Here is a 24381-nt window from a genome sequence, read left to right on the forward strand (position 1 = left end):
CAATAAAGAAACCGTGAACAGCTAGCCAGGCACACTAAGGATGTAAAACTTCAATCCTAGCTACTCAGGAGGCTCAAATCAAAGGATTGTGATTCAAAGCCAGTCTGGGCAACAAAGTCTGTGAGACTCATCTCCGATTAACCACTAAAAAGCCAGAAGTGGATCTATGACTCAAATGGTAGAATGCTAGCCTTGAGCAAAAGAGCTCAGGGGGCCGGGCGGTGTGGCCTAATGGGAGAGTGCTTGCCTAGCATACACAAAGTCCTGGGTTCACTTCCTTGATAACATGTACACAGAAAAAGCTGGAAATGGTGCTGTGGCTTAAGTAGTAGAGCACTAGCTTTGAGAAGGCCCAAAGAGGATGGCTAGGCCCTGAAGGCCCAGACTGCCCTCCCCCCACCAAAAAAGAGCTCATGAACAGGGATCAGACTCTGAGTTCAAGGCCCATGCCAAACACACATACACACGCACAATAAAAGACTATCAGGGAAGAAATGAACTTTCTAAATAGAGCAATTAACAAATCATTACAATAACTAGGCTTAGAAATCCAAACAAGAGGAGGCTGGGAGGTTGGTCTAGTGGTAGAGTGCTTGCCTAGCATGCACAAAGGCCCGGATTCCATTCCTGGGTATCACATACATAGAAAGAGCTGGAAGTGGTGCTGTGGCTCAAGGGATAGAGCTCTAGCCTTGAGAAAGCCCAAGGACAGTGCTCAGACCCTGAGTTCACACCCTAGGACAGGAAGGAAGGAAGAGAGGAAGGGAGGAAGGAAGGGAGGAAGGGAGGGAGGGAGGGAGGACCAAAACAAAAATTTGGACAAAATCATTTAAAATCTGTTAAAAGTCATCATACCTGAAATCCCAGGACTTGAAGGATTTGATAAAGGTTTGGAACCTTCTGAAGATGATTCAGCTCCTTTAGAAAGAGATCCATCCACTAGAATATCAGCTTCATCAATATCATCACAGGTTCCTCCAATTTGGAGAAAATGAAGTTCACCACCTACAGTATAATAGCAAAATTCCATAAACAGAAATACAGAGAACATGGATGAAACTTCACCTGCAATTCTTTTCAGTAAAAATTATATTAATTGGAAGTGGTGCTGTGTCTCAAGTGGTACATCACTAGCCTTGAGCTGAAGAGCTCAGGGACAATGCCCAGGCCCAGAGCAACCAAAAACAAAAGGAAAAAAATTGTATTCATTGAAATTTCACTTGATAACCGATAAGGAAAGCTAGCAAAGTAATTTATCCCAATTCAAAGTTAAAATCTAATTATAATGAAGAAAAAGACAACTAAATATATGCAAATGAGTGTTTATCATATTATATACTAGAGTGCCTTAATTCATCTAAACTTCACCAAAAACCTTTGAGACAGAGGTTGTTACTGTGACAATCTTACAGATGAAGAAACCAACGTACTAACTATAGTAGGATCTATACCCCCATCGCTTAATCCCAACAGTAATAGAACTGAATCAATATCTCAATTTTTAAGAACTCAAAAGGAAAAGAAAGTAAAGCAAAGAACTATCCATCTGTTACAGGAAAATTAACTGAAAACTTACCAAACACTTAAAATAAAAATAATAATAGGGGCCAGGAGTTTGGCCTAGTGGTAGAGTACTTGCCTAGCATGCATGAAGACCCGGATTCAATTCCTAGGTACCACATATATAGAAAAAAAGCCAGAAGTGGTGCTGAGGCGCAAGTGATAGAACTATAGCCTTGAGAAAGTCCAAGGACAGTGTTCAGACCCTGAGCTCAAACCCAGGACAAAAAAAAAAAAATAATAATAATAATAATAATAATAATAGCCGGGCGTGGTGCCTCATGCCTGTAATCCTAGCTACTCTGGAGACTGATATCTCAGGATCAAGGTTCATATCCGATTAATCCATAGAAAATGGGAAGTGGAGCTGTGACTGAAGGGTAGGGTGGTAACCTTGAGCTGAAGAGCTTAGGGACAGAGCCCAGACAAGAGTTCAAGCCCCATGACCAACCCAACCCCCCACAAAATAATAATAATAATAATAACAACAAGCAATGGTGTATTTATAAGATTACTTAGGGAATCGGGAGTTTGGCCTAGTGTGGCCTAGCATGCACAAAGTCCTGGGTTAGATTCCTTAGTTACCACATACTCAAAAAAAGCCAGAAGTGGTACTGTGGCTCAAGTGGTAGAGTGCTAGCCTTGAGAAAGCTCAAGGACAGTGCCCAGGCCCTGAGTTCGAGCCCCTGTACTGACACCAAAAAAAAAAAATCTCAGATTTGACAGAATTACAAGCAGTGAGAGAAGAAAATTTGGTAAACTCTACATGATCCATGTTGATCAGAGGCTATGTACTGAATAGCAAAAACTGGAGGAAATGGAAGCTACCACTCGTCTACAGGAGAGACCTGAGAAATCCCAGCAAAAAAATAAAGGCCAAGCCAGGCACCTGGTTCATAGCCAGTAGGGGCACAAAAGTCCCTGAAATTCTTATCTCCAATTAACCACCAAAAAAAAAAAAAAAAAAAAAAAAGAGTGGTACTGTGCTTCCAGTGGTAGAGCACTAGCCTTGAGATGAAGAGCTCGGGGACAGCATCTAGGCCAAGTTCAAGTCCCACAACCAATTCAAAAAGTAATAAAAGTAATAAAGGCCAAGGCAAACCTGGACACAATCATACAGAATAAAAATCTTTGCACACAACAATCTATCTTTGGTTGTATTATTAATTAGCTAATCATGTAGAGAACTACATTTAAGCCTTATGTGGGGAAGGTAGATATAAGAAAATGAGAGACATCTGTAGCTATACATGGCAAAGAAACACATTTCCTATAATTTAGTCAGGCGACTTAGAAAATGAACAAGTCGACAACATCTTTCAAGTGAAAAAGGATCAGAATATAAACCACCTGCATTGCTTTAAAATGTACAATAATAAATGAAAAAAGACATGTTAAAAAAAACACTATTTCCAAAATAAATGGAAAATGAGCATATTAAATTTCACATTTAGCAAGACTTCAAAGATGTTACTTTAAATAATTTCATAGAAGAAGAACCAAGAATAGAGAATTACAAAAATAAATGGTGCAAATAACTAACACAAATGGGAAGGCATTTACACAGATAAAGAATAAGAATTTTCTTAGCAGATCTGTCATACAATATCAAAGGTTCTAACAAACATATAAGTTCAAAGTAAAAATAAAATGTAACTAGGTAAGTTATAACGTTTTATTTCTCATTTACAAAACTTTTAGAAAAATAAAAATTACAGACATATATAGTAGTACATGCTATAATCCTACTACTAAAGTGTAGGAGGATCATGAATTTGAGGTCAGCTGGAGTTAAACATGGAAACCAGATGCAAAACAAAGAAAAAACACATAAAGATTCATACTTATAATAAACTTTATGAATATAACTACAAAGTCAGATTCTTTTTATTGCATTCATTACATATCTAAATGGGGAAATCAAAACAACATTACCATAAATATTTCTGTACATTTTCCATTAAATTAGTATTTTTCAATTAGACTGAAATTAAATCATTAAAACTGTAATTCATGCTGTGCACAGTGGCTCATACTGCAATCCTAGCTACTTAAGAGATCTGAGGGTCGCAGTTTAGTGCCAGCCCAGGCACTGAAGTCTGTGAGACACATCTCCAATTAACCACCAGAAAACTGAAAGTGCTGTTGTGGTAGCCTTGAGCTGAAGAGCTCAGGGAAAGCACCCAGGCCGAGAGTTCAAACCCCATGACTGACCAAAAAAAAAAAAACAACAACAACAACAAAAAAAAAAACTGCTCACAAGACTGGAAAAAGGAAAACTGCATTCTATTGGTAGGAATATCCATTTGTATAGACCTTTTAAATATGGTAGTTGCACAACAATATAACTATAGTATCATCTAGGAAGTTCTACTAGTTGGGTAGACACCTAGAAGGAAATGATATCTATGAATCAAAAGATATCTGTATCACCATGCTCACTACAAAACTATTTACAAGCAAAGAAATAGGAACAAAGCAAGAGTCATGAAGTATAAAAGAAGGAAAAATAGGTGCACATACATACGGGAATATTGTTTAGCCATGGAAAAGGATGAATTCCTGATGCTCATTAGGTTAAGTAAGTCAGAAACAAAAGGAAGAGTGCCAAATGGTTTTGCCACATTATCTGGCTCTTTAAAAATCTTTAAAAGTTGACCTAATAGAAGGTGAGCCAGGAAAATAGTAGTTGTTAGAAGACAACAGGAAGGCTGAAAGGTTGGCCTAGTGGTTGAGTGTCTGCCTAGCATACAGGAAGCCCTGAGTTCAATTCCTCAGTACCAGATACACAGAAAGGCCAGAAGTGATGCTTTTGCTCAAGCAGTAGAGCTCTAGCTTTGAGAAAGCTCAAGGATAGTACCCAGGCCCTGAGTTTAAGCCTCAGGACTGCCGCGCCCTCTCCCCCCCCTCCCCCCCCCCCCCCGGCAAAAAAAAAAAAAGGAATCGAGAAGCTGGAGGTCAGAAGGACCTGGTGGCATAGCTCCCGGGTTCAGTCTCCACTGCCACCAACAACCATAAGGCTGACATCTGAAGATCACCTTCAATCCCAGCTTGGTCAATAAAAGTGAGTGAGAGTCTCATCTCCAAATAACCACAAGTGATGCTAGGGTTCAAAGTAGTACAGTGCTAGTTTTGAGCAAAAAGAGCTGAGGGACAGTCAGTAATCATGACCAGAATTCAAGCCCCAAGAAAGAAAAACAATAAAATAAAAGATCTGATATTTTGCTTTCTCAACCAAGAAGTCAGGCAAGATAGTATATGCCAGTATATGCCAGTCATCTCAGATAAGGCCTTGGGAAGATGGCAGTTCCAGGATAGCCCCAGGCAAAAAATAACACCTTACTCCAAAAATGAAAACAAAACCAGAATACCTGAAGCAGAAAGAACTGGTGTGGCTTAATGTCAAAGAATCAGACTAGCAGCATTAGTCTCTGAATTCCAACCCTGGTACTGGTGGTACTTGTGAGGGAGATAGCAAATACATTTCAAAAATCTAAACAAAGCAAGGCACCAGTGGCTCACCCTGTATTCCCAGCTACTCAGGAGGCTGAGATCTAAGAACCATGGTTTGAAGCCAGCCTATGAGAATCATATCTCCAATTAACCACTCAAATCCAGAAGTGGTGTGGCTCTTTGACTCAAGTGGTAGAGGCTACCTTTGAGCACAAAGAGGTTCAGAGACAGTGCCCAAGCACTGAGTTCAAACCCCACAACAAACAACAAGATCTAAATGACAGAATTTTAAGTCTTCAACACAAAATGGTGAATGTTTGAAAAGGTAAGTTTAGCCTTAAACATTATACAATTTATTCATATAGTTTTCATATATATATGTGTATTTTACATGTATATTACATGTACATTACATGTATTCATATATACATTACATGGTAATTATTTTGCAATCTTAGTGATTTGTGTATCATTTACATCTTTTAAGATTCCCTGTTGGTAGAGAGGTAGCCTTGAGCTGAAGAGCTCAGGGACAGCACCCAGGCCCAGACTTCAAGTCCCATGACCGAACCAAAAAAAAAAAAAAGATTCCCATCAGCTGGACATGGTGGAACATATCTGAGATAGGAGGACCAAGGGTTCAAGACTAGCTTCTGCTAAGTAGTAAGATACTATCTCCCAAAAAAATAATAAAAAAGAATTTACTAAAAAGGAAAGTGTGAGAAAAACATGGGTGTAACAATATTCAAGAAGAAATGTAAGCCAGGCTTGATGGCTCACCCCTGTAATCCTACCTCAGGAGGCTGACAACTGAGGATTAAGGTTCAAAGCCAGCCCAGGCACAAAAGGACCTGAGACCCTTATCTCCAATTAACTTCTAGAAAATGGGAGGTGGGGCTTGGCTCAAGAGTAGGGCAGTAGCCTTGAGCTGAAGACCTCAGGGACAATGCCCAGACCTAGTTCAATCCCATGACTCCATGACCCACAAAAAAAAAAAAAAAAAAAAAAGAATTCACTATTACAAGATCGCTTAAGACTAGAATTTATCATTGTCTTCTAAGAACATAAATTTACCTCCTTATTTAAATAATAATACTATTTAAGGTTTAATTCTGAGAGCTGCCTAAAAAGTATATCTCATTAAATAACAATTCATTAACCCCTCTTGCCTTTCCAAATTAGCATTTTTCAATTATCATACACTGGTTTCATTGTGATATTTCCACACATGAATAAATGTATCATGATCAGTTTTATACCATTATCACTCTCCTTTACCTTCTAAAGGTAGGCAATAAAAATTTTAAAGAGCCAGTTGCTGGTGGCTCAAGACCCCCATGACCCACCACACACACACACACACACACACACACACACACACACACACACAATAAATATTTATCACTTCATTATTAAAGGGAAATCAGTAAGGCTTCATCCATAAGGATCTAAAATTTATACTAGACTCATAAGCAAATGCCATATACAGAGATTTTGGAAGACAAACCGCTTACCTTTGGTGCATGCACACAGCCTATCTGTACCCGAGCAGTAAATGACAGAAACAAATGTGTCCTGTTCCTCAGTGCCCTCCTTTTTGGGAGGTTCCACTTTGGCCAAAATTTCAAAGTTTGAAAGATCTAATATTTTTACATATCCTCCCTGAGTGGTTATTACCAGGTGTCCAAGAGTAGAAATATCAGACTTCTTTTCTCTCTCAATCCCATTCTTTGAGGTCAACTGAATTTCCTCAGCGGGTTCCTCACAGTCATCCTCTCGATTATCCAATATATCTGGTGGAAGCAGAATCTGCGAGGTAATTGTGTCCTGGGGATCTTTGATATGTTGGATTTTTACTGGCTCCTCTTCTAAAGTCACTATCCGAGTGGCATAATTCATTTTGTAAAGTACTAAATATCCACCACTAACATTCCTTTGCTCAGGATGAATTATCAAAGGGGTCTGTACATCTGCTGGTGATTCATGTTGTATTACACTAATATTTGCACCATTCACTACAGCAAGATTTGATTCCAGCTCACCTTTTCGCCTACTACATAGTGCAGAGTTTAACTTATTTAAATTATTCAAGGCCTCTACTTGATTTATTGCACTCAAGGATTCAACAGGGCATGTCCGCAGTCCTACCAACAAATGAAGTCCATCAGCACAAGGAGTTATTGAGTCTATACAAAGGTTCTCTTCCTCTGCAAACTTAGGAAGCCTCAAGCACTGAACCAAAGTCCCAGGCTTGGGAAATACAGAGTTCCACTTCTCAGAATCTGGAGAGGTAAGGGTGGCTGCCGCATCTGCAAACTGTTGAATGTAAGTCACAGGAGGGTCCTGCAACAGCAACTGTTCCTGACTGTCCAGCTCCATTTCAATAATCTGTGGAACTGTAAAACCGTCATCATGCAAAGTTTTACTCATAATATTGTTCATTTGTGAAAAGATTTTTCCTGTTTTATCATCAGATTCTTTGATGCTATAAAGAAGTAAAACGGGTAAAGTCCTCCTTACCAGAGGAGAATTTAGTTCTGAATTAGGGCAAGACTCATTGTCAGTTGACCCTTGTTCTGATATACTTTCACCCTGAGTTCTGCTTAGACCATCTAGTGACCTGTGAGAATTACTACTAACAGGTGAAGTAGCAGGAGATTTATATGTTAATAAACCTCCAGCTAATAAACACGGAAAAGGAATGTTATGTTGTTCTTGGTGCTTTTCCTTTGTCTTTTCACTCTTACAGCTTGTTAAGCAAGGATTTGCCCCAAGTTCTTCAAGATCCTTAACAGTATCTTCAAGCACGTTTGCCACAATCTCCCACTGAAGTTTTTCAGGCTGCTGGAGAATACTGAGTGCTGTTATATCAAGGCTTATTTCCAAGGCTTCCTTCTGCGATGTGTGCCCTTCAAAAAAGAATATTCATTAGATAGCCTAAACTACACCTTAATTTTTTTAACTCATAATGTCAGAGCACTGTAAGTATTAGAACTTAAAATTTGATAAACTATGAAATAAGACTATTTGAGAAATCATAAAAGAATTCAAAATTATTTTTAATTCACATTATCTTAGTAATTAAGGAGCAAATTTATTGGGTAGGTGTGTGTCCTAGGACTTAAATTCAGATCCTGAGTGTTATCCCTAAGGTTTTGTGCTTAAGGCTAACACTCTATCACTTGAGTCATCCTTCTACTTCTGGCTTTTTGTGTGTGTGTCTGATTAAATAGAGGTAAGAATCTCATGGACTTCCCTGCCAAGCTGACTTTGAACTGGGACCCTCAGATCTTAAGCATCTAAATAGCTAGTAACAGGCATGGCTAAAAGTGTTATAAAAACAAGAAAATAAAGCAGAGTACAAGCTGGACACTGGTGGCTCACACCTGTAATGCTAGCTATTCAGGAGGCTAAGATCTGAGGATCATGGTTCAAAGACAAACCCTGCAAGAACGTCCATGAGACTCTTATCTCCAACTAAGTACTACAAACCAAAAGTGGAGCTGTGACTCAAGTGGTAGAGCAGTATCCTTGAGCTGAAAAGCTCGGGGACAGCACCGCGACGGAGGAGGGCTGGGGCGGAGAAGCAGAGCACAGTGACTCTTATCTGTGGACTACATCTGAGGTAGAGATCAGGAGGATCATAGTTTGAGGTGACTGTTAAAAATAGTTAGCAGAGACCGGGAGTTTGGCCTAGTGGTTAAAGTGCTTGCCTAGCATGCACGAAGACCAGGGTTCGATTCCTCGGTACCACATACATAGCAAAAAGCCGGAAGTGGTGCTGAGGCTCAAGTGGTAGAACTCTAGCCTTGAGAAAATCCAAGGACAGGACTCAGGCTCTGAGCTCAAGCCCAGGACTGGCAAAAAAAAAAAAAAATAGTTAGCAGAACCTCATCTCAATCAACAAGCCTGGCTTGGTATGTGCCTCCTACCCAACTATGCTGAAGCTTTAAGTCAACACACTGTATTTTGACTTAAATGCTGAACAAAACCCTACCTGAAAAAATTACTAATAGGCTAGGAATGGTGTAAGAGGCAAATTATCTGCCAAGAAACCAGAAGCCTCCCCTCACGCAAGAAAAAGAAATAAAAAGTTAAAGAACTCAGGGTGCCAGTGGCTAACACCTGTAAGCCCTGTTGCTCAGGAGGCTGAGATCTGATGATCATGGTTCAAAGGCAGCCTGGGCAAGAAAGTCTACAAGAATCTTATACATTATATATTATGCTATATATGTCCTTAACATGTTCATGACATTTAACAATATATTCAAAATTACTAAAACTTGCTGGGGGAGCAGTGTACTAGACTTTGAACTCAGAGCCTTAGACAGGAGCTCTATTAGAGTGAAGGCCTTCACCCTTTTGGGCTTTAAATATGATAGAGTCTCACATTTTTCCCCCAGGCCCTCTGTAAAAAAAAACACCCTGTCTATGCTTCCCAGGGTAGCTAGAGTGACTAATAAGCTCCACCATGCTTTTTCTACTGAGATGGTGTCTTAGTAGCTTTTTGTCTCTGCTGGTCTAAAAGCATAACCCTCCCAATCTCAGCTTCCATATATGGGATAACAGGTAAATGGTAGCTATTAAGAATCTTGCAAACTTTTTGTTTAGGTTGTCCTGGAACCACAAGATCTGAGTCTACAACTCCTAATTACGTAGGATTAGAAGAGTCAACAGCTGGTACCCACCTCTAAGGCTAACAATTTGTGAGAGGGGACAGGAGAGGGAAACTGGGGTAACATTGTCCAAAAAAGAAACATACTCTTTTCCTAACTCATGTAACTGTAACACCTCTGTACATCATCTTTTTTTTTTTTTTTTTTTTTTTTTTGTGGATCAGGCAGGGGGCTTGGGCACTATGCTATCAATGAGCGCTTCAGCTTAAGACTAGAGCTTTACCTTAAGTGACAGAGCCATTCCCAGTTTTCTGGTAGTTAATGGAGATGAGTCTCATGGACTTTCATGCCCAGGTTGGCTTTGAACCACGATCCTCAGATTTCAGCCTCCTGAGTAGGTAGGATTAAAGACTCAAGCCACCGGTACCCAGCTTGTACATTATCTTTGTAAGAATTTTTTTTAATTTAAAAAAATTGTTTCAGATATGGTTCCCAATGTTTTACATGTTTACACAGTCCCTAAGACCTTGACTAATTCTATACTAATAACACTATTTAACACCTTAGAAAATAAAATCAGACTACACAAAATAACACTTTTGGGCTGGGAGCATAGCCTAGTGGTAGAGTGTTTGCCTATCATACACAAAGCCCTGGATTCAATTCCTAGGTACCACATACTATAAACAAAAAAAGCCAGGACTGGCAAAAAAAAAGACTGATACTTTCATTCTTATTGAAAACCATTTTGAAATGCATTATCAGCCTTCCATATAAAGTAACATTAAATTCTGAAGCATTATAACCCAGTCATAAAAGTATATGTCTGTAATGCAAAGCACTAACACAGAAGTTGAAGAATCATTGAGTTTGAAGGCACCCTGGGAAACATAAATGCCCAGATAAGCCTGAGGAACAGAGGACCTTGTCTCAAATCACAATATATCAAGCTTCTTTGACTTGAGTAAGGTATTTACTTTATAGCATGACTATGATTATATACTTTCAAATTTAATCTCTGGTCAGCTGTTTGATTTTAATTCTAATGTTATGCTCGTTTAACAGACCATACTTTACATATAAAACACATATAATTTTAATTCCCTAATATGTTAAGAGATTTGATGTAACTATCAGTTTAATTCCTTTAGCTTAAATAGAAACTTATGTAAAATTTATTATATAACTCCATGTATTTGCTGCTGATTCAAGATATCTCATATATTTCAGCTTTCTGTGTTTAACACTGAAAATCTTAATTTTTCACTTATTAAAATAAGCTTATAATTATGTCATATTTAACTTACCTAAAGTTATATAAATCCAAAACTTTTATGAATATACTTTTTTTTAAACATACCTGTTACAGAATCTGATCGGGAATGATCCTCACTGTCTGAATCCTCCAGCAAATCATCACTTAAATTAAAAGACAAAGCGACAACAATTAGAACTTTAAAAGAAGCATACATCAGGCGCGAAGAATGTAGGTTAGCAGTAGAGCGATTAAAAGATCAGTTTCAGGCAGGTACTGCTGGCTCATACTCAGGAGGTAGAGACCTAGAAGATCAGGTTTGAAAACAACTCGGTTAGAAAAGTACAGGAAAGTCCATCTCTAATTAATCAACAAAAAGCTGGAGTGGAGGTATGGCTGAAGCAAAACAAGCAAGAAAGCAATAGAGAGACCATGAGTTCAAACCTTATTATTGGCATAAAAAAGAAAAATGAGAGAAAGGTGCTGGTGGCTCATGCCTGCAATCCTAGCTACTCAGGAGGCTGAGATCTGAAGACCAATGTTTGAAGCCAGCCTAGGTAGAGAAAGTCCAAAGAACTAATATCCAATTAACTATCAAATATGTATTATATATAAAGGAAAATAAAAATAAGTTTTGTTAAAATGTTATTATTATTATTATTATAAAAGTAATCTACATAGGAGTTACTGTTTCATAAATCAAGTAATGGGTGAGTGAATTTCTTTTGGGGCAATGTCACTCCTTCCCTTTACTCTGTTTTTCTCCCCCATCCTTATCCCACATGCTGAAAGTTCATTTTCATATAGTATCTAGTGAATGAGCTCAGCCTTTTCCCTCTACTTATGTGTCCTCTCCTAATCTTTCCAAAGACAGGTCCATTTAAGTTCTTCATAGGTGTGATGTCTGACTTATCCAGACCTATTTCCATAATGAGACAGAAATGAATATTCTGTGAGCTTTAAAGTTTGAGAAACAGAAGATTTAAGGTTAGAATTCTCATACTTATCCTTATGTACTAATTACAAATGGCCTATTCAAAGGATGAAACAGTACAGAGAAACAGGCGATAGTACAGATATGCTGAAGAGACTTAGATTTTGAAGTGGTTGGTAAACTGACATTTGCAGATCGCAAGACTGGGGATCCTTCTTAGGTACAGAGTTGGGTGGATGGTTGGGCACACGTGCGCACAAGCAATGCCTTGAGTTCGAGGCACAATGCCACTTCTGGCTTTTTGGAGATAAGAGTCTCCTGCCCTGACTGGCTTTGAACCATGATCCTCAGAATTCAGCCTCTTGAGTAGCTAGGATTACGGGTATCAGCAACCAGCTAATTTTATGACTTTTGTTCTCACAATTCTGTTGTTGTGACAGTGAATTTTTCATTTCTTTATGGCTCTTCAGTTTTTGTCATCATTTTATGAAGAAAACACACATAGTTTTTGAAAAAAGAAAAAAAATTTCTTTTAGTAAATATAAGAACTATATTTATTTTACATTATTTGTCGTATTTCAATTTTAGATGGTTTTACTAAACATTGTAGCTGTTAGTACTGGTATGTTTGTAGTGGTGTGACTTCTCAATGAAGAGTATTTGTAGAAAACAGAATGTGTGCATGAGTCCATGTCTGTTGATTCTGGAGCTTGAACAGGGGGTTGTGGGCACTGTCCGTAAACATTTTGGCTCAAGGCTAGGAATCCAGGACTTGAGTTATACGTACAGCCTTTTTTTTTTTTTTTTTTGGGGGGGGGGGTAGGTCGCAAGACTTGAACTCTGGGTCTGGCAGTTTGTCCTTGAGCTCTTCAGCTCAAGGCTACTGCCCTACCCTTTGAGCCACAGCGCCATCTCTGGTTTTCTGGTGATTAACTGGAGATAAGAGTCTCACTGACTTTAGTGCCTGGGCTGGCTTTGAACCCCAATCCTCAGATCTCAGCCTCCTGAGTAGCTAGGATACACGTGTGAGTCACCACACCCAGCTTCACTTCCAGCTTTTTTGTACATATTTGTGTATGTGATGTTGAAGCTAAGTCTCTCCTGTCCAAGCTACCTTGGAACTGTAATCCTCAAAGCGCCCTGCATGGCTAGAATTAGAAGCATGAGCCCCCAGTGACTGGCTAAACAGAGAATTTCTATTCTCATGGCTCTGACTGCATTGAAAAGAATTATTTTATATTTGTTCATATATTCTTTTTCCCAATGCCAAATCAACTATTAAGGGACTATCAAATTTATGAGCTTCATTTATATTTAAGACCCTGAATATTCTTTTCAATACTACTTGACTTTCCTAGTCCTTCTTATCAGCACACTTAAAAAAATGTTGCTTTCAGGTTAGGAAGGTGGCTTAGTGGTAGAGTACATGCATAGAATGCATGAAGCCCTGGGTTCGATTCCTCAGTACCACATAAACAGAAACTGGTGCTGTGGATCAAGTGGTAGAGTACTAATCTTGATCAAAACAAGCTCAGGGACAGTATCAAAAGGTAATCACATACCTATCTCCTTCCAGTTTCGGGATATCTGAGCAACTAGAGGAATCTTCCAGCCATGCCAAAGTTGGTCTCCTTGAATCAACTCCTGAGCTTGGTTCTCCTGACAGAATAAGCTGTTGTACAATTGCTGGATCATAAGCATTAATTTCAAATTTTAAGTGCACCTAAACAAAGGAAAATCCTAAGTTTATAACTGATTTCCTTTTACAATTACAAATATGTTACTTCAAAATGAAAACATACCTTCATAAGTTTAGAAACATCCCATATGCAGATTTTTCCTCGTTTAGTTGCAGCAGCTAGAAAATGAGGGCAACTCCCAGATCCAAAGCAGGATATCCTGTCAGTTCCATCTGTACAAGGAAACTGTGCAGGACTTGTTGCAAGAGTGACTGACAGTGGTACATTCTGTGTGTGCTCACCTTTCACAAATGGACAGTTTGGGGAATGTCTCTCATGTTCAGACCTTTATACAGATTTTTTAAAAAAATAACAACAGAGCAGTTAAATTTGTACATTGAAAAGAATTTCAAGCTCTTATATAAACAACAAGTAACAGAACTCTTAAAACACAATCTGGGATCAAGTAGCTCAATGGTTCAAACCACAGAACAGCCTGTAACCCTGAATAAGTACCATATTGTCTACAATTTCCTATGCAAGTAGCAACTACTATAAATGGCAATTCATACCTAAAAGAGGGAGAGATCTCAGCTGGAGATAACAGAAGAGTGATTCAAATGGTCTAACATTTGGGCTGGGAGTTTGGCCTAGTAGTAGCTGGCTTGCCTATCATGTACATAGAAAAGCTGGAAGTGGTGCTGTAGCTCAAGTGGTAGAGCTCTACCCTTGAGAAAACTGAAGGAAAGTGATCAAGAACTGAGTTCAAGCCCCAGGACAGGGCAAAAAAAATGGTGTAGATAGATGGCTCACACCTATAACCCTTACCTATTCAAGAGGCTGAAATCTGAAGATTAGAGTTCAAAGCCAATTCCAGCAGAAAAGTTTGTAAGACTCTTATCTTCAATTAACCATCAAAAAGCTGTAAGTGAACTATGGCTCAAGTGATAAGAGCCACAAAAGCTTAAGCACAAAAAGCTCAGGGACAGTGTCCCAGGTCCTGAGTTCAAGACTAAGGACCACCTTTTCCCCCATGAAAAAAAAAAAACAAAAACCAGTATGTTTGGATGTATGAAAATAGTGTAATAAAATCTATTGTGGGCTGGGAGTTTGGCCTAGTGGTCAAAGTGCTTGCCTAGCATGCATGAAGACCCGGGTTCGATTCCTCGGTACCACATACATAGAAAAAAGCCGGAAGTGGTGCTGAGGCTCAAGTGGTAGAGCTCTAGCCTTGAGAAAGTCCAAGGACAGTGCTCAGGCCCTGAGCTCAAGCCCAGGACTGGCAAAAAAACAAAAAACAAAAAAAACAACAACAACAACAAAAAAAATCTATTGTAATTTTTTGAAATTTCAAGACACTATTTGAAATGTCACAAATCTTGCTACCAAAATAAAAAATTAATATTTTCCTTATCCCTGACAAAGAAAGGAAGACAGAAGAAAAACTTTACTCATAAAACATCTATTTCCTAACAGATACACGTTTTCTTTATGCAATGCACTTGTAATGCCCTTTATCTACAAGATAAATCACATCCCGAAAATTTTGTAATAGTATATCGTTTTACATTCCATTGTCAAGCATATATTTGGGTCAAAGCCCCTCTCAAGTAAAATCTTAATATATTTTCTGTCTTCCTTTTTCCATTGCCTGAGGTTTAACTTTGAGGAGAGACTGAATCCTTTAAAAAATAAAAATAAAAATGGGTCAGGAGTTTAGACAAGTGGTAGAGTGTTTGCCTAGCATGCACGAAGACCCAGGTTTGATTTCTCGGTAACACATACACAGAAAAAAGCTGGAAGTGACACTGTGCCTCAAGTGGCTGAGGGCTAGCCTTAAGCAAAAAAGTGTCCAAGGACAATTCCCAGGCCCTGAGTTCAAGTGTGGGGGTGGGGGGCGAGAAGGACTCACGCGTGTGAGATTTATCCTAGTTACTAGCAGTTCTTTTAATGATCCTACCTTAAGGATTTATTTGATCTTGCATTTATAAAGGATTAAAAAGAATATCAACAGTGAAAAACCAGAAACATCCTAATTACTCATCAGTAGTGACTGTGATAGTCACATAACATGTGATAGATTCACATGTTAGAGCACGATCCAACAGTGAAAAGCAATGAATATCATGATCTTTATTAATCACTACTAATATCTTCCATATACATCCTTTTGTCAAAAAAGCTGTTACAGACTAATTAAGAGACACTGGTCATTTCATTAAGAAAATAATCTTATGGAGCTGGGAGTTTGGCATAATGGTAGAGTATTCACCTAGGACGCATGAGGTCCTGGGTTTGATTCCTCAGTACCACATACACAGAAAATGCCAGAAGTGGCTCTGTGGTTCAAGTGGCAAGACACTAGCCTTCAGCAGAAAGTGTCCAAGGACAGTGCCCAGGACCAGGGTTCAAGCCCCATGACTGGCAAAACATCAACATCATCAACATTTTCTTCTTTCTCCTCTTCTTCTTACATATTTTTATAAGTGTATTTATAAACATATATAAAAATATAAAGCTGGACTGGGAGTGTGGACTAGTGGTAGAGTCTTACCTAGCATGCATGAAGCCCTGGGTCCGATTTCTTGGTACCACGTACATAGAAAAAGCCAGAAATGGCATTGTAGCTCAAGTGGTAGAGCTCTAGTCTTGAGAAAGCCTAAGGAAAGTGCTCAGTCCCCTGAGTTCAAGCCCCAGGACTTGCAAAAAAAGAAGGAAGAACTTCTTAACCACTCATACCTATAATCCTAGCTACTCAGGAGGCTGAGATCTGAGGATCACAGTTTGAAGCCAATCTTCGCAAAAAAAAAAAAAATGAGATCCTGAGATCAAATGCTGATACCAATAAATTTAAAAAATAAAGCAGTATTCAGAAGCACATTTATAGGACTAAGCTGGCATATTATGCCTAGAAAATGGAAGACTCACCAAGGTTCATCAGTAGGTTCCCAACAAACGAGACATACACTACAGGTAAAACACATGGCTCTATCATCTCCAGACGAGGCAGGCTGTAAAGTTTTTGAGACATGAGTTAGTCACCATCAAAGTAGCTTATTAATAAAAATAACTTTCCTTAAAAGCTCTTAATTTTTAAATACTAAGGAAAATAAAGTTAGCCTGTACTGATATGTTAGAAAAATTTATATCTACAGACAAGTGTTCAAAAATACCAGGTTTTAGGAGAATAAAGAAAAATAGTAAGACATAGAATTCAACTGCTAAGCCTAGACAGAACATTTAAAAAAAAAAAAAGGCATAGAATTCAATGTATTTGAAAACTGATTTTTTACGGGGAGGTACCGGAGTTGAATTCAGGGCTCATGCATTTCACTTGCTAGGCAGGTCCTTTACAACTTGAGCCACAACCCCAACTATCTCTTTTATATTTCAGAGGGGTCTTGTATTTTGGCTCTGGTGATAATCCTTCTGCCTATGCCTCCTAGTAACTGGGAGTAGTACAGAAACATACCTGTCATGTTGGCTAACTCTTTACCTGGACTGATTTCAAACCATAATCCTCACAATTTCTATCTCCCAAGTAGACAGGATTATAGGAAGGCATTCCCATGCTAAGTAAAAATATTTTTTTGAGTACTTAGTTCTACAGAAGAAATGTATCATACATTTTAGAACACTGAGAATAAACCAGCCACTAACATAGGTAGAAGATTCTGATAAAATTATTTTAAATCTTCGCAGAAATGAATTATAATGAATACTACTCCAGAGAAAAAATAACAAGACTTCACCAAACAGAGGCTCTTTTAGGACACGAGAACAAATTACATGGAAGAATGAAGGCTGTTACAAACAATGGTGAACACTGAATTCTTGAACTAGGGAAGTAATTTCAGTAATTCTAAAATTAGACAGTTTTCAACAAACTTACCATTAAACAAAAATCTAATATAATTCTTAAGTTAATATTCAGAAGCCAACTCATTCTTAAGATTCTTTCTGACATAGACACTGGTGAATGTCAATACTTTAATTCTAAGAGTAAACTTACACTTAAGTATTAGATTTCTTAAGACATTTTCTTCTGTATTGGAGGTTTAAACCCAAGGTTTTATGCAAGCAAATCAAGAACTTTATCACTGATATATATACATATATATGTATATGCATATGTACAGTCTTTATAGTCTTTTTCGATTATTTAACAGCAATAAATCAATGTTAAGCTGATCTATTAGAGACAAGTTTCTTATTAACTAAGCCTCATTAAAATTCATTTTTCTTATGCCCTCTTATGCTCAGTGAAGTTTTCTTTTCTCCCTTTTTTTTTGGGGGGGGGGGTGAGGTAGGATCATTTGTGGCACTTGAACTCAGGACCTGGGTCTTGTCCCCTTGAGCCTTTGTATTTAAGGCTAGTGCTCCATCACTTTGAGCCACAGCACCACTTCCAGTATTCTTTTGGCGATTGGAGATAACAATCTCACAGACTTTCCTGCCCAGATGGGCTTCAAACAACAATCCTTAGATCTTAAGTCTCCTGAGGAGCTAGGATTACAGGTGTAATTACAGAACCCAATTTCAGTGACATTTTCTATGACTCATTCTCTTATCTTTTTAACTTACTAATCTTTACATTGTACACCTGCTTTTCCTACATATACTACGGCCACTTTTTTTCACTAATATTTACTCTGTCAACAGAGATATAACTGCATCTACACTTCTACAACATCTAGATATATGTCTTCTTCAGCTCCTCAATATCAATGTTTAGTTTGCAATGTACTACTTATAGGGCTACACCTGTAATAAGATAGAGGTAATTCATACCTAAATTAAAATTAAATTTCAGGAGTAACTGCACATAACTGCTTTTTACTTGTTAAAGGGGTCTTACACTATAGCCTAAAATGGTCTCCAGCTAAAGATCCTCCAACCTCACCTCCTGAATGCTATAATTACCACAGTATATACTACCAGCCTACAAAACTATTGATTTTCTTTCTTTTTTTTTTTTTTTTTTTGGCCGGTCCTGGGTCTTGAACTCAGGGCCTGAGCATTGTCTTTGGGCTTTCTCAAGGCTAGAGCTCTACCACTTGAGCCACAGCACCACTTCTGGCTTTTCCTATGTATGTGGTACCAAGAAATTGAACCCAGGGCTTCCTGAGTGCTAGGCGAGCACTCTACCATGCTCCTGGCCCTTAGTACATCTTTTTCTTGATTAACTTGGGATGAATATTGACTTCTTTACAGTCGTAGACTGTCTTAACTTTGTGATCTTCCTGTCTCAGCCTCCTAAGTAGCTAAGAATGCAGGCAAGAGTCTCCAACAACCACAACAAAACTGATTTTATTAATCAGTTCAGTAACATATTTCTATGTTATAAAAGCAGAAATCAAAAACTAAAAATAATGCGGAGCATTGGTGGCTTGTGCCTATAATCCTAGCTACTACAGGAGGCTGAGATCTGAGGATCATTGTTCAAAGATAGGTTGGGCAGGAAAGTCCATGAAACTCCAATTAAACATTAAAAAGTCACAATGAAGCCATGATGCAAGTGTTAAGAGTGCCAGGCTTGAGTGGAAATGCTAAACCCTGACTTCAAGATACAAGACTGGCACACAAAAGAAAAAAGTTGAAAACCAACACATATCCAAAGAGAATATTTTCTAAAAATCAAATCTAAACTGTCAATTTGGTGATTAAAAGAAAATTCCTAATCTGAAAGAAAGTAGTTAACCTTTTTTAAGTGACTTGTTACAGCAACTTATACATATCACATAGGAAATAGGCTGAATCCTAATCAACAGGGTAAGAAAAAGTGGAAGTCAAAATATATGCATGCAAACAAATGGCTAGGCTGCATAATACAAGGTTTTGAAACAGCATTCAAATGCTGACAATTTAATTGAAGATTACAATCATATACTAAACAAAATAAATATGACTGACAATGACTTTTACCTGATGATAAAATCCAGCTTGAGCCATGGGATCTGGTTGTGCCCATCTATAGCCTACGTGTGGCCATGAGGTAAATGTCTCCCGTCTGTTAGCTTCACTATACATCAAAGATCTACAAGTAAATATACATTATGTAAAGGAAGTTAGGCATCAAACTAGAGTTAAAACTCTGTTTTGCATTGCAGAGTTTTAAAAGTTTTTATTGAATTATAAGAAATAGAAATTATCATGCACCTTCTATCTGGCAAATATCATGTAATCCTTTTACTAATTACAATAAAAAATGACAAAAAAAAAAGAAATAGAAATTATCTAATGATCATATCGAATTTTTTTTTTGTCAGTCCTGGGCTTGGGCTCAGGGCCTTAGTACTGTTCTTGGACTTTCTCAAGGGTAGAGCTCTACCACTTGAGCCACATACCGCTTCTGGTATTTTTTCTATGTATGTGGTACAGAGGAATCGAGCCCAAGTCTTTGTACATGCTAGGCAAGCACTCTACCACTAGGCCAAACTCCCAGCCCCATATCAAAATTTTTAACTAATAATCACTTTTAAGAATTTCCCTTCCACTGAGTAGGGAAAAGTCTCATTAGTGACTACAGCTAACAAATAATTCTGGAGTAGATTAAATTATCCAGTAAAGAAAAATTAACAGCCAGGAAATAAAACCTCAGGAAATAAAAAAGGAGCAATATGCTTTCATCACATGCCAACTTTTGCCAAAATAAATTACAACCAATTTAATAGCCATTTTTCAAAAAAGTATATTGAGCAACCCAATATTGTTTTTCCCTATGGTTGAGTAACCATTATCAAGGATGAACTGGGGTTTTACTGTTTTGTTCTTGCTGTTGTTATCTAAGTGGAAAGTAGTTTTCTATTCTTTCTCCAAATAAATTCTTCTCCAAAAGAAACCCTATTCAGTAGTTATCAATGAAAAACATGAATTCCTGGCCTGCACATGCCTGCAATTCCAGCCCTCAAGAAAGAGGCAAGAAAGATCATGAGTTCAAGACCAGCCTGAACCAATAAACAAGATTTTATATCAACAATAAAAAGTTTTCCAGTTGCTGGTGGCTCACACCTGTAATCCTAACTACAGGAGGCTGAGATCTGAGGATTGAAGGCAAAAGCCAGCCCAGGCACAAAAGCACCTGAGACTCTTAGCTCGAATTAACAACCAGAAAGCCAGAGATGGCACTGTGGATCAAAGTGGAAGAATGCTAGCCCTGAGCTGAAGAGCCAGGTTGAATTCCTCCGTACCACATAGACAATAGAAAAAAAGTCAGAAGTGGTGCTGTGGCTCAAGTGGTAGAGCTCTAGCCTTAAGAAAACCCAAGGACAGTGCTCAGGCCCTGAGTTCAAGGCCCAAGACTAGGAAAAAAAAAAGAAATGAAACAAGAAACAAAAAGTTCAGGGACAGAGTCTAGGTTCTTATCTCAAGTCCAAGACCAAAAGGAAGAAAACTAATTAACTTGAAAAGCTACTATTGGGCACCAGTACATTTGTAATCCTACCTGCTTAAGAGGCTGAGATCTGAGGGTGCCAGTTAAAGCTAGTCTGGGTAGTTAAGTCCATGAAACTCATATCAAAAAAGCCAGCAGCAGAAGATCACTAGACTTAAGTAAAAAAAACTCAGGGACTATGCCCAGACCCTAATTTTAAGACCTGGGACTGATACTCCCCTCCCCCTCTAACACACACACAAACACACACACAAAACATACATACATACAAATCTTCATGTAAAATTACCACAACTGAGTTTTTTTAATTAGAAGTAAAGAATTAACATTTTCCCTATGTAAACATTTAGATATCTTTCAATTTGTCAGAATTTACCTCAAGGGTCATAAAATTTCATCAATAGTAATTATTACATACTAAATAACTGTGTAAGTTTCCTCAAATATTACTAACCAAGTATTAAATTTTTCAAAATAAAGTTCAGTATTTTGACAGAAATGAGTAGTTTTTGAAACATTTTAAAATTTTAAAGTCATAATCAGATTTAATAATTTTTGGCCAATCTAAAAACTAGTAACTGAATCTCAGTGTCACCTCCCTATATAAGCAAGGATTATACCTGTCTACAGAACGGCCTGGCCCCACTCCAAGTTCTGGACGTGCACTAGGTAAGAGGTAAGACAATCTATCCATTACTGAGGACGCCACAGGTAAGGCAGCAACATTTTGATTTATTTTCTTGAGTTCATTTACAATGGCACTGGCAATGGACTTCAACACATGATGCGGAAGATGAAATGTAACTGTGGCCCACTGAAAGAAAATAATAAGGCTGTAAGCAAAGGAAAATATATTCAACATTTTTACCCAAAATCATACCTTAACCCATTAAGATTTACCACCTCTAAATAGGTTATCTCATTAGTTTATCATTTATAACGACACTGGCATTAAAGGAAAAATTGAGGCTGGGCATTTGACCTAGTAGTAGAATGCTTGCCTAGCGTGCACGAAGACCCAGATTCAATTCCTCGGTATCATGTACATAGAAAAAGCCAGAAGTGGTGCTGTGGCTCAAGTGGTAGAGCTCTAACCTTGAGAAAGCCCAAGGACAGTGCTCAGGCCCTGAGTTCAAGCCCCAGGACTGGCAAAAGAAAAGAAAAAGAAACTTCTTGGAAGAGCACTGGTGACTCACACCTATAATTCTAGCTACTCAGGAAGCTAAGTTCCAAGGATTGTAGTTCAAAGCCAGCCCAGACAAAAAAAAGTCCATGAGACTCTTATCTCCAATTAACTACCAGAAAACTGGAAGTGGCACTGTGGTTCCAAGTGGTATGATTACAAAAGGTCAGGGCCAGCATCCAGTCTCTGACTTCAAGCCCCACAGAAAAGAAGAAAGAAGGGATGGAGGGAGGGGTAAGGGGGGGAGAAAGGAGAGGGAGGGAGGGAGGGAGGGAAAAACAAAAAGAGGAAAGGGAAAAGGAAAAAAAAAGAGAAACTTCTTATTGGAAAAAGCCAAGTCAGCAAAGCAAAAACGTAGTAGTATGTATGGGGGGCCCAGGTGGCTCACACCTATACTTCTAGCTACTCCAGAGGCTGAGATCTGAGAACTGTAGTTCAAAGCCAACACAAGCAGGAAAGCCTATGAAACTCTTATCTCCAATTAACCAAAACGAAAAAAAAGTGGAGCTGTCGTTCAAGAGGTCAAAAACTAGCCTTAAGCAAAAACTGCTCAGGAATAGCACCCAGGCCCTAAGTTCAGGCCCCAAGACCAGTAGAAATATATATATACATAAATATTTTTAATTGATTTTATCTTTACGCAACACAGTTCTGTTACTAAACAGATTAAGTTTTGGAACTAGTTAACATTACCTAGGATGGGTAAAATACTTATAGAAACATTGTGTCAAGTTTTTCTGGAGCAATGGAAAAACCAACTTAATTTGTAAAAAGGAACAAGGCATCTGACTAAATAAAATTATCTTTTTGTTGGAGGAATATTCAAATACATATTTTTAAAAAGTATAAGTGCTGAGTAACCAAAAAATGGACGGTGACAGTTTTTTAAACCATTTTACCTGGGCTTATAATCTGTACTTTACATCTCTGCTCTGTCACACTGAGGCTAAGACAAGTTATAGTTCTGCTTTGTCAGTTTCCTGGCTGTGGTTTTGACAATAGGAAAAATACAAGGAAAACTGGAAAGTATAAGGAGAAAATGTTGTCATAATTAGTCACTGTTGCCAGCACTACTACCACACAGGAGAGACTGTGGTGGTAGTACTCCCACCAAGCACTCAGCATCTCTCTTCAGACATATGATTGCTGGTTCCACAACAGTCTTCCATGCTCTGGGGTATCAGCTGGATAACAAATGAGTGGCATGGGACTGTATTTTCTAAACCTCCAGATTCTAGTAACTTCAACCTCTTTCTCTTTCCTCCGAACCAAAGTGAGAGCTGCTTCCAAACAGTCACCATTTCTGCAACCTATGGTTTCCATTTCAGTTTGTCAGTTCTCAAATATCTGTTAAATCTATTTTTTGCAATAAAATTATGTTAAAATTAAAATTAAGTTGCTGCCTTCATAAACAGAATGTCTTACCAGTATTACAGGCTAATAAAATCATAGAAAAGCTAAAATTCAACAAATATTAAAATGCAAGTGACTTACAAGAATTGATATAGAAATATACCAAACAGGGGGCTGGGAGTTTGGCCTAGTGGTAGAGTGTTTGCCTAGCATGCACGAAGACCCGGGTACAATTCCTCAGTACCACATACACAGGAAAAAAAAAAAAAGCCGGAAGTGGTGCTGGAGGCTCAAGTGGTAGAGCTCTAGCCTTGAGAAAGTCCAAGGACAGTGCTCAGGCCCTGAGCTCAAGCCAGGACTGGCCAAAAAAAAAGAAATATACCAAAGATATATACCAAAGATATGTGTGAAATATAAAAGACTTTGCTGAATAAAAAGAAAGAAAGAGAGAGAGAGAGAGAGAGAGAGAGAGAGAGAGAGAGAGAGAGAGAGAGAAAGAAAGAGAGAGAGAAAGAAAGAAAGAAAGAAAGAAAGAAAGAAAGAAAGAAAATCTTGACCGGGCACAGTGGCTCATGCCTGTAATCCTAGCTACTCAGAAGGCGGAGATCTAAGGATCAAGGTTCAGTTCCTTGGTACCACATACACAGAAAAAGCCAAAGTGGTATCATGGCTCAAGTGGTACAGCTCTAGCCTTGAAAAAGCCCAAGAACAGTGTTCGGGCCCTGAGTTCAAGCCCCAGGACTGGCCAAAAAAAAAAAAAAAAGTGGGGGGGAGTGGGGCTGTGGCTCAAGGGTAGGGCAATAGCCTTGAGTTGAAGAGCTCAGGGGCAGTGCCCAGGCGAGAATTCAAGACCCATGACCCCCCCAAAAAAAATTTGCAAATACAAAAATGTATTTTAGGAAAATGACTTCTACATTCTAGCTATATAAAAGCTTTCTATGGATTGTATTTATAA

At 38.4% G+C, this 24381-nt stretch overlaps 1 protein-coding gene across 10 annotated transcripts in view; it reads right to left on the bottom strand.

Moving 5' to 3' along the window:
- The window catches only part of Birc6 (baculoviral IAP repeat containing 6), a 186928-nt gene that overhangs the window by 142258 nt on the left and 20289 nt on the right, over positions 1–24381 (bottom strand). For all 10 annotated transcript variants that reach the window (XM_090337185.1, XM_090337184.1, XM_090337183.1 and 7 more), the window contains exons 4-11: positions 21511–21704; positions 19423–19534; positions 16426–16508; positions 13621–13843; positions 13381–13541; positions 10990–11048; positions 6528–7922; positions 856–1005 (exon numbers count right to left, since the gene is read on the bottom strand). In XM_090337185.1, coding sequence (XP_090193311.1) covers positions 856–1005; positions 6528–7922; positions 10990–11048; positions 13381–13541; positions 13621–13843; positions 16426–16508; positions 19423–19534; positions 21511–21704 — 2377 coding nt within the window. The remainder of the gene's footprint in view (positions 1–855; positions 1006–6527; positions 7923–10989; positions 11049–13380; positions 13542–13620; positions 13844–16425; positions 16509–19422; positions 19535–21510; positions 21705–24381) is intronic.

Source organism: Megascapheus bottae, chromosome 7, assembly GCF_031878675.1.
Source record: "Megascapheus bottae isolate mThoBot1 chromosome 7, mThoBot2.hap1, whole genome shotgun sequence".
NCBI lineage: Eukaryota > Metazoa > Chordata > Mammalia > Rodentia > Geomyidae > Megascapheus > Megascapheus bottae.